At 43.6% G+C, this 10,528-nt stretch overlaps 1 protein-coding gene across 3 annotated transcripts in view; it reads left to right on the top strand.

Moving 5' to 3' along the window:
- The first annotated feature begins 359 nt into the window (after positions 1 to 359).
- The window catches only part of ZNF131 (zinc finger protein 131), a 32,962-nt gene continuing 22,793 nt past the window's right edge, over positions 360 to 10,528 (top strand). For 2 of the 3 annotated variants that reach the window (XM_060009526.1, XM_060009523.1), the window contains exons 1-4: positions 1,075 to 1,241; positions 1,459 to 1,597; positions 2,581 to 2,682; positions 10,105 to 10,249. In XM_060009526.1, coding sequence (XP_059865509.1) covers positions 1,468 to 1,597; positions 2,581 to 2,682; positions 10,105 to 10,249 — 377 coding nt within the window. In that variant the 5' untranslated portion in view covers positions 1,075 to 1,241; positions 1,459 to 1,467. Of the gene's footprint in view, positions 562 to 1,074; positions 1,242 to 1,458; positions 1,598 to 2,580; positions 2,683 to 10,104; positions 10,250 to 10,528 lie in introns of those variants that run through there. The other variant, XM_060009524.1, reaches the window with a different exon arrangement.

Below are 10,528 nucleotides of genomic sequence, written 5' to 3'. Positions count from 1 at the left end.
ATTGTAAAGCAATTATACTCCAATAAAGATGTAAAAAAAAATTCCCTAATCCTAATGTTTCTTTTGAGAGAATAGAATAAGTAAGTCTTGACTATCTCATTCTCACAAAGCCAATTTCAGAGGAATGAATGAATGACCCAGTCACGTGAGGCTGATTATGGGTCACTGGCCATTCTAAGCGCGGGGGTTGGGGAATGGAGAGCTGCAGTAATAGCACCATGCGTAAATAATCTTGCAGCTACAGGTCCTAAACCCAGCAAACACGTGCTGCCCGCCGAGCACGGAGAGGGCGGGCACCCGGGAGGAAGATCCTAGGCGGCCGGAACGTGCTCGCGCCCGTGGCCGCCGCCGCCCGCGCCGCGGCCGTTCGGGTCTCGGAGCGAGCCCACGTGCGCCGGCCGGACCCAAGCAGAGGGAGCGCCCGGGCACTCGCGAGGAAATGGCGGGCGAGGCGCTGTTCAGGGTTAGGGAAAAGTGTGGGGCGAGTTACGCCCCGAGAGGGGAGAGTAGAGAAGGTAAGGCTTTCGGGACGGAAAGGAGAGAGGAAGGATCGTGAGCTAGGTAAGGCGTCCCGACCTAGGCTTTGGGAGGAAAGGGGGCGGGGGGGGGGGGCAGCGGTATAAAGGTACACCTGAACCTGGCTGCGAATTTATTCTAAGGTCCGGGTCGGAAGTGCTCACACCTGGAGTCTGGCGCGGGTGGGTGGAAGGTGGAGCCCCACCCAGACAAAGGCAGGCCCGCAACCGGCCCAACCCCACCACAGCTCGACTTCCTCCTCCCAGCGCGGGCGGCCTGCCCTTCTCGAGCGCCAAATCCCCTCAGCTAGCTCCGCCCCGCCACTAGAGGAGGGCGGGTGGGGGCGTGGCCCGCCCACTCCCTCGTCTGCGCTCAGTCGGCGTCCGCGTCAGCCGGACCCCAACGCGTTGACGCGGCACGTCGACGTAAGTGACGCGCAGGCCCGGGCCGCTCCTCCTTCCTTGAGTGAGTGCCGGCCCGGTCTGGGCGGGGGAGAAGAGGGCGGGCGGGGGAGGGAGAGGCGACCCGGGAGTCGTAGTGGGCCGCGGGCCGGACCGGGTCCCGGGGCGGCGGGAGCCAGGGCCGGGCCGAAGGGCTTGGCGGGCCGTTAGAGGGCCGCGGCGGCTGTCGGGTCTCCTCCCTTGCCGGACTTGCGCGCCCCGGAGCCCGGAGCCTCCGGCGCTGTGCCCACCCCGCTCCAGCTCGCGTCTCCCGACTCCAATTAGGTCAGGCTCGGAGTCCCGCGGCCGCGGCTCCGGCCCCCAACGCGCGGCGGCCGCCCGGCTCGCCTTTCTTTCTTCCCTCGCCTTCCTCTCCTCTTGTCTCACCCTCCCCCCTTCTTTTCGCGTTGCTGGGGTTTTGTTTTTTGTTGTTTTATGCTTTAGGGGTTTTGTTCCTCAGCCCGAGCTCATGGGTGTACATTATCATGCTCCTCTTTTGTAGAACAACCCGATGGCCATGGAGGCCGAAGAGACGATGGAATGCCTTCAGGAGTTCCCTGAACATCATAAAATGATCCTGGACCGATTGAATGAACAGCGAGAGCAGGACCGGTTTACTGACATCACCCTGATTGTCGACGGTGGGTAGCGTGGTGGGCCGAGGAGCGAATTTGTGGCTTCAGATCTTCTCTCCCCTTCCCCCATCCGCCTTTTTTATCCACCTTCTGTGGACTCCCTATCGAAAGTCTGCGGACTGTGTGCTCTGGAACCCGAGGACACTTATCAGTGTCCCTTCACGTAGACCATGCTGCAGAAGGATAGTCACGCTTTCAACATAATCATGGCATTTTAACTTCTTGCAGCCTTTTCAAGTGTTCGCATTGTACACTTGAGTGCAAGGTGGCGGGGATAGGGAGGATGTCTCTAAATGTTTGGTTAGTAGACTTCTGCTGCTAAGCTGCTTTGAGCAGTCTTTCACAGGGGTCATTTGGGAAGTGTTCTTTCTAGTTTCCCAAATGGTCTTGGAGGGAAAATGTGAGAGATTCCTTTGCAGCACTGGTACCCCCTTTGGTAACCCCCAAAATATAATGCGGTCTTTACCAGTCTTAGGAGTAGTCATTATAATGGATGCAAACCCAGCTTGGGTATCTTTTCTGTTTAGTGAAAATAGACTTCTTGAGGCAAGCTATACTTTATTATAGCCTACAGCTGGTCTGCTGTAGGTTGAGTTTCCAAATATTAGGCATACTAAAATGTTTTCCATAGCAAACACATCCAGCTTGGTGCTTATTCTGTGGCTTTTTCTTCTCTTTTCAAATGACGTATAACCTTTTGGGTTGTGTTTATATTTAGCAGTTTCAACTGAATAGGATATGCCTTTGACTTAAGTGGTACCTCCTGAAATGTTGTAAGGTGGCCTTTATAAAGCTGACTTAATAAGGCCCTTGAGGTAAAGATCCTGCTTCATGTCAAATTGAGATTTAAATTTGTCAAGATAGCTGTCCAGAATATAGTTTTATAATTATATTACAAAAGACCTATTTTACTTTAATTTCTTAACTTGTTTTATAGTTTTATATTTGATTTTTGTGAATATGATGATTTTATTTTGTTTTTTCTCTAGGACACCATTTTAAGGCCCACAAGGCTGTTTTGGCTGCTTGCAGCAAGTTCTTTTACAAATTCTTTCAGGAGTTTACTCAGGAACCTTTGGTGGAGATAGAAGGTAAATGCTTGTTTTAAATACAATATTTAGCAAGCATTATAATTTGATGAAGAAGTTTTAGGCAGTTAATTTAGCAAGATACCATGGGAAACAGGCATCAATGGTTTCTATTCGGTGACTGGATAAATTGTTCTTTTGACACCTGAGAATTCTTACTTTTAGTAACGTGCTTCGTAAAATGATCTTCCAGGAAAAACTCTTACGTTAAATGGTTGGTCTCTTAAAGGAGTCTTTTTCATTGCTAATACCAGTGATCACTGTCTTTTGAAAACATGTATTAAAAGTGAATTTCCATCTTATTTAGTGGGCTTATGTTTCAGACTGGTCCAGATGCTGCAGGCCTCTGTATTAGCAGCATGACACGCACAGTGTGAAATGGGCTGTCATAATATGGAAAAGGAGTAGCATTCAGAAGAAGTTCTAGTGGCTATAGAAAGTCTAGGATGGAAGGGGGTCATCTACTAGATACTGTCTTAAAATAGAAATTTTTATACTTGTTTGACTTTTTGTAATAATAGCCCACCAAGTGCCAGGTATTATGCTGTGTAGTTTGTGTGCATTTTCTGAGGTTCACAGCAGTGCTTTGAAGTAAGTGGTTTTACTTCCAATTTACGTATCAGGGAGTAGGCTCTAAAAGGTTACTTGTCTGAGGTTGCCCAGCTAGCAGGGGATTCAGTTTGTTCTATTAATTCTGCTGCTACAATACCTAGCCCTCTACCCCTCAATCCAAAACTGTGGGAAATAAGTCAGCTTACCTACATAAATACAGGGTTCTTGAGTTTGGGTTTTGTATCTCTCTCAGTGTGTATATATTCTCTGTTATGAATGGGTTGCCTAGAAACAGTATTCCCTTGGAAAAATTTGGTGTCCAGGGGAGTAAAGAAAACGTAGAGTTAAGAGTATTCTCTTATTTTGATAGTTCCAGGTTACCTAGCATTCTGGCTGATATCCATAGATAGATTATCTTTGATTATCTGTGATGGACAGAGCACAGGCATGATGGAAATCCTCAAAGCTTACTAAAGTGAGAATCCATCAGCCTAGACGGTGTTTCTGTTACAAGCCAAAGTTTTGTGCATTTATTCACCTGAGGTACTGAGACCCCAGGCAGGTTACTTTATCTCAATTGCATATTTGCCTCTTCATCTGAAAAGTGGGTTAATAGGCTTGTACTGTTGTGCTAATGATTAATTGAAATGGCATCTGCAGAGTGCCTGGCGTAGTGTTTGGTGCACTGTCAAAGCTTAATAGATTGGGGCTGTTTATCAGATTTAATACCTATTATAATATACCATGCCAGACCCAGGAAATGAGAAATTGATTAATAAGACAGCCCTTAGAGAACTTGCAAATTTAATCATGGATAAGCAACAGTTAAGGAGTGCAAAAAATGTTGCAGAGAATTTTGTTGCAGAATGGTGTCACTAAGGAGGGAGGATGAGTGGTTTAGTTTACTTTAGAGAGAAGGAGGATTTCAAAGATGAGTCAACTTCTGGGCAGAATCTTAAGTCAAAAAATAAGTGGCCCAGGCTAGAATATGCATTGCTGGTGGAGTGTGGAGTACTGACCTACCTGGAGAAGTAGGGTCTTTTCTTCTAAAGACTAATCACCTTGGGATTATCTCTTGTACTTCTGATGTGCTCTGTCCATTATAGTACAGGACACACAACTTTCAGTATTTAAACTGTAGAAAGTAAGAAATAAAAATGTAAAAACATTCTTTCTGTTTTTGTTATTTGCCAGATTCAGGTTTAAAGAATCAATTTGGCTCAATGTCTTCTTAAGCCCTTAACTTTGGAATTGCTGCACTATCTGGCTAGGTCACCTGGCTGTAGAGAAAGCCCTGGGCATGCATTTAGAAAACCTGACTTGTAGTCCCAGCTTTACTGTTTGTCAGTTGTGTAACATTGGACATCTTAGCTTCCTTTTTTCTCTTTTAATCTGCAGAAAATGTCAAGTAATTTTGGATTATGTCATGGGCATTATTTTTTTCCTTTTTTTTTTTTGGTCTGTGTCAGGTTGTTGAGGCATGCGGGATCTTTCGTTACGGTGCAAGGTTTCTTTGTTGCGTGTTTGGGCTTCTCTCTAGTTGTGGCGTGTGGGTTTTTCTCTGTCTAGTTGTGGCACATGGGCTCTGTAGCTTGTGGCACGTGGGCTTAGTTGCCCCGCAGCATGTGGGATCTCAGTTCCCCAACCAGGGATCGAACCGGCATCCCCTGCATTGGAAGGTGGATTCTTTACCACTGGACCACCAGGGAAGTCCCTGTCATGGGCATTTTGAATATTATGTTTTGACCCTCTGTGTGCTGTTAGAATCATCTGGAGAATGCTTTTGGTTTTTGTTGTTGTTTTGATTTTGTTTTGTTTTAGCAATCAACCTGATTAGGTTCAGACTGCCTTGTGTAGACTGTGGATCCAATTCCAATTTAGTTTTCAAAACCTTTGTTGTTCTGTTCAGGTCCCAGGTGTGCCGACCTGGGTGGTAGTCCACACCACAGTGTAATTCTCAAAGCCTTTGCTGTGCTGCCTCACGTCATTTTTGCACACATGCAGCTGGGTGGTGAGCTCAAGACTGCATACGCAGATTTAAAGGACCTCTCTCCAGCTCCCTCCTGATGGCCTCTGTACTTAGCTCCCCTGAGCTCCCTTTCCTGGTCCTCTGGCTGGAAAACTAGGAGGTTAGCTTCCCTGTGCTGTCGTACATTTTCTGCAGTGGAATCCATTTCCTGGATAATAACATGGTGAGAGAAGAAAATAACAAGAATTCTCTCCATGCTCTTCAGATGATAATCTCTTTCCTAGTTCTCAGCCAGAGAGAACTTTTTCTTAGGGTTGAGTTGCCTGCTTGGTGGCAACTAGCCATAGATGTGCAGCGTCAGACTGGGGCTTGTCTTGAGGGAGGGCTGAGAGAGAAATAAAAACCAGCTATTTTTCCCCACCCCCACACACTCTCCATCCCCTTTGCTGGTTCTCTAGCCGGAAAGAGTTTCTCCTGTAGCTTTTTCTGTCTGCACCTGCTACCCAGTTACGGGAGTTGGGCTGTCCTCAAGCTGGGTTATGTGGGAGGAAAAATATAAAACCAGGAAACTTACTGCTGTTCTTTGAGTTTTGATTTCTCTCCCCAGTCTCTTTGCTTCTGTTTTTTCTTCGGAGTCCTTGTATATTTGCTTTATGTATTCTTTTCAGAATTTTTAGTTATAATCAATGGACAAGATAGGGTGGCGTATGCATTCTTCATCTTAGCTAGAACTAGAACTCCCATCTGTAAAATAGGAATGGTTCTTGTCTTTAGCCGCTCACTAGAAACACCAGGGGAGCTTTTGCAAGTACTAATACCCAGGCTTTTTCTCCAGATCAATTAAATCGGTCTTTGAGGGGTGAGATCCAAGCATCTGTATTTAAAAGTTCTCTAGGTCCTTGTTATTCAAGGTGTGGTCTGAGGATCAGTAATGCGTGGGCATCACCTGTGAGCTTGTTAGAACTGTAGACTCTCAGGCTCCACCCTAGACCTACTGAATCAGAACAGAATCCTCAGATGATTCCTTTGTACAGCAAAGTTAGGGCAGCACTGCCCTAAGACAAGTCCAGTATGCAGCCAGTGTTGAGAACCACTGCCTTATAGGGTTTTGTAAAAGCAAATGTATGTAAAGAGAATTTAAATTGAAATATGCTCTATGAGTATAAACTGTCATTAGATGCAAGCTGAGCCAGCTCCCTCCCTGTTTTCTGGATCCCTGGTGAAGTAAGTTATCTTTGATTAGGACTGCAGGTTCACCTTTGATTTAAGTCAAAATTGTTGTCCTTGAAGCCAGTTGCATCCCACCTCACCTTTGTGACTTGGATTCACACCATATAAAATCTTCAGCAGACATTCACTCCCTTGTTCAGAACACAACAGCCTTCTCCTAACCCGAGCCTCCAATTTTCCAAATCCATTCTTTACTTCTGAAACCACAGATCCATAAGCACCTAGTTTCTCTCAAACAGCAACTCTACCATCGCGTCCAAAATCTTAGCCCCTAATATCAAGGACAGAGCATCCAAGCACATATTCATACATCCTATTTGAGTAGGAGTTTTCCACCAGTTGAGGAATTCTGTAAGACTAGAGAAATTCCAGAATGCCCACCCCCCACTTTTGCCTCTTCCTAAGGGGAAAAAATGACTCAGGTCAAGGTGTTTATATTAACATTTTTCTTAGATACTTCCTTAGAAAAATTGTATATTATGAAAGGAGTAAGGAATTGAGAAAATGGACTGAAATTTGAAAGTTACTAAACTAGTCCTAATAGAGTATAAAATATTTTTGCAGCTGTACATCATCTACCAACCCTTCACTTACCTGGGCAGGTGTTGTAAGTTTGGTTCCTGTTAGCTAATTAAGTCAGTGGCTTATTCCTAGGACCAGTGTTGGACTGGCCACATAAGAAGCACTTAGGGTGGGCTTCCCTGGTGGCTCAGCGGTTAAGAATCCGCCTGCCAATGCAGGGGACAGGGATTGATCCCTGATCTGGGAAGATCCCCAATGCCGCAGAGCAACTAAGCCTGTGCGCTACAACTACTGAGCCTGCGCTCTAGAGCCTGCGAGCCACAACTACTGAGCCCGTGCGTCTAGAGCTTGTGCTCTGCAACAAGAGAAGCCACCGCAATGAGAAGCCTGTACACGGAGAGTAGCCCCCGCCCGCCGCAATTAGAGAAAGCCTGTGCGCAGCAATGAAGACCCAGCGCAGCCCAAAATAAAACAAACAAATAAATTTATTTAAAAAAAGAAGCACTCAGGGTGCTTATAAAAAGGAGTTCCCTATCCCAGTTTTGATTCTGGAGATCAGGGACCCATGCTTAAGTCTACAGGTGATTCTGATTAACCAAGATTGGGAACTAAGTCCACAAGTTCTTGGAGGCCAGTTGGTTCTTGAAATTACTAATTTTTAGAATTTTCTATGGTAATCCACTGTGTGTATTACATAATACTCCCATTGGGGTCTGGGGCAATATCCTATAAGCACATAATAATCCAGTGTATTATTAATAAGCAGCATAGCTTATTAATATTTACTCTAAGTGGGATAAAGATTATAAATAGCCTCATGTCAGTTCAGGTCAAATTTTGCTGCCAAATTTATGGGAAAACTTCTGGTTTTAAGAGATTTGGGGGACTTTGGAAATAGGAGTAAAAGATTGCAGTCTTGTAGTGAATGAGACATGGGTATTCAGACGCTTCCAAGCAGGAATGTTTCCTACCATCATCGTATTTAAAAATCTTCATCATGGACTTTGGAGTCAGGCCATCTGGGTTTGCTTCTAGTATTATCACTTAATAACTATGTGACTTTCGCAAGTTACTTCTCTGTGCCTCAATTTCCTCATCTGTAAAATGGGGATTATAATAGTACTTCATAGGGTTGTCAGGAGGATTAAGTCAGTTGATGATTTGTAAAGTGTTTAGAGTCCTGTCTGATATGTATAGTAGGCATACATATGTGTGTTTGATTAAAAATCAAAATCTCATTCTGCTTCAGGAAAAATTTACACATTGTTTTTAGGAAAGATTTCTGTTGCACTTTTAAATATTTGGTCAAAACACCTTAAAAAAAAAACCCAGCAAAATCTAGTTGTCTGTTTCTCAGGCTACTCTCATATAATAAAGAACATGGTTAAAAGACAACCAGGAGGGGCTTCCCTGGTGGCGCAGTGGTTGAGAGTCCGCCTGCCGATTCAGGGGACATGGGTTCGTGCCCCGGTCCGGGAAGATCCCACATGCCGCGGAGCGGCCGGGCCCGTGAGCCATGGCCACTGAACCTGTGCATCCGGAGCCTGTGCTCCACAGCAGTGAGAGGCCCATGTACCGCAAAAAACTAAATAAATAAATAAATAAGACAACCAGGAGAAAAAAGATTAGGGGACCCAATAAATTAGCCATTAATGAATCCAGTCATTTTTAGTTTGCTTATTTGGTAGCATGTAACTTGGTCATATTACATTATATTTTATGGTGCTTCTCAATATTCAGATTGTTTTCAGGCATTTTGAAGATGAGTTTTCTGAGGATCAGAGGTTCTGACTTGCCCCAGATTGCACAAGTCATGGAGAGACTGAACTGAAACTTGAAAGTTGGCTTCCTGAACGATATTTTTTCCTAACACATATAGAAGATGGTGGATATTCCACCAGTATTCTTACTGTTGTCCTGAAGGCCACATTCAGGTGTATAAAGTACATGGGAAGAACATAAAAATATTTTTTCTTTTCCTATTTTTTTTTCTTTTTTGGCCACCCAGGGCGGCCTGTGGAATCTTAGTTCCCCAACCAGGGATTGAACCAGCGCCCTTGGCAGTGAAAGCGTGGGGTCCTAACCACTGGACTACCAGGAAATTCCTGTTTTGTATTTGTAATTGTGCATATTGTGTGCAGCTTGGTCTTGGGCATTTTTTTAGCATAAAAAAAAATCTATAAAAACAAGTTTCCTCTTTGTTCCTGTCAATAGCTTTTCATAGCCTTGCATTAGCACACTGAAACAATATTATATAGCATTGAAGAGCACAAAGAAGTAGAGTATCATTTTGGGCCAAAATTTAAACAAACTTGCAAAGAAAGCTTGGAATTGTGGAAGCTTAATTCTGAAAGTGACTTTGGCCTTTATCCATTTATACCTACTTTGTGTGCCTGCATTTTAGGAAGCATTGTGTTAGGTACTGTGAGGTGGGTGTAGAGGCAAATTTCCGTAAAGTAGCTTACAGTCAAGAGTTGTCCATGAATTTTAACTATATAAGACCAGGTACAGAGTTCAGCCTGAGAGAACTATTAAAGAGGTTCATTAAAGATGTGGCATTAAAATTGGTCCTTCAAGGGTGGTAGGATTTGTCGAGGTAAGGTGATAAAGCATTCAGGATGGAGGGTGTTAAGGAAGGGAAGGAAATTCTTAGAAAGTGAAGGGTTTGTTTGAGGATCAGTATATAGTGTAGGTTTGATATAGTTTAAAATTTGGAAGGAAAAATAGTGGTAAGTAGAAAAATAATGTGAAGGACCTTGAAATAAAGGCAGAATGGTACTGAACTTTATTTGCTAAGCTTTTGAAAGCTATTGATGATTTTGGAGCTGAGTTGACACAGAGCTCCCTGGCAGGTAACATAGCATGTCTGATGTAATAGCCCATTCGTGTATTTGAGTGATAGATTTTACTGTTCTGTAAGAGCCTTAGGAAGTCTTTGGGAAAGATCTTAAAGTAGTTTGCTAGTTAGTGCTGAACTTGGCTACAAAATTATTATACTGTAAATGAGAATTCTGCCAGGAAATTATCTTCCAAAGTGACAAATACTAATCATTTTCCAAACATTGGGCTTCTATTTTTTTCTTTACTAAATGTTACAAGATTTGAATCAATGTGAATACATTTTAATGCATGTCTTTTTTTTTTTTTTACAGGTGTTAGTAAAATGGCCTTTCGTCATTTGATTGAGTTCACATATACAGCAAAATTAATGATACAAGGAGAAGAAGAAGCCAACGATGTATGGAAAGCAGCAGAGTTTCTACAAATGCTAGAAGCTATCAAAGCCCTTGAAGTCAGGTAATTACTTATTTCCTTAATAGGGAACGAATAGTTATATTCAGTCATGTCCACCCTGACTGTTAGTCAAGAATTTATTATGTCATGCCATAAGGGATTGATTTCCTTAGTGAGGCAGAGATAGTTATATTCAGTCATGTTCACCCTGTTAGTCAAGAATGTATTGTACGTATCATGCTGTAAAGAACTGATGTTTTGAAATTAAGAATATGTATTTAAGGATCTATAAAGTTCTACTGGTTATGATTGTTCTTTCCTTCACGCTTGATTTCTTGTCCT

The sequence above is a fragment of the Delphinus delphis genome, chromosome 3 (genome assembly GCF_949987515.2).
Source record: "Delphinus delphis chromosome 3, mDelDel1.2, whole genome shotgun sequence".
NCBI lineage: Eukaryota > Metazoa > Chordata > Mammalia > Artiodactyla > Delphinidae > Delphinus > Delphinus delphis.
Note: the sequence above shows the minus strand (reverse complement) of the source record. Positions and strands in the feature narration are given on the sequence as shown.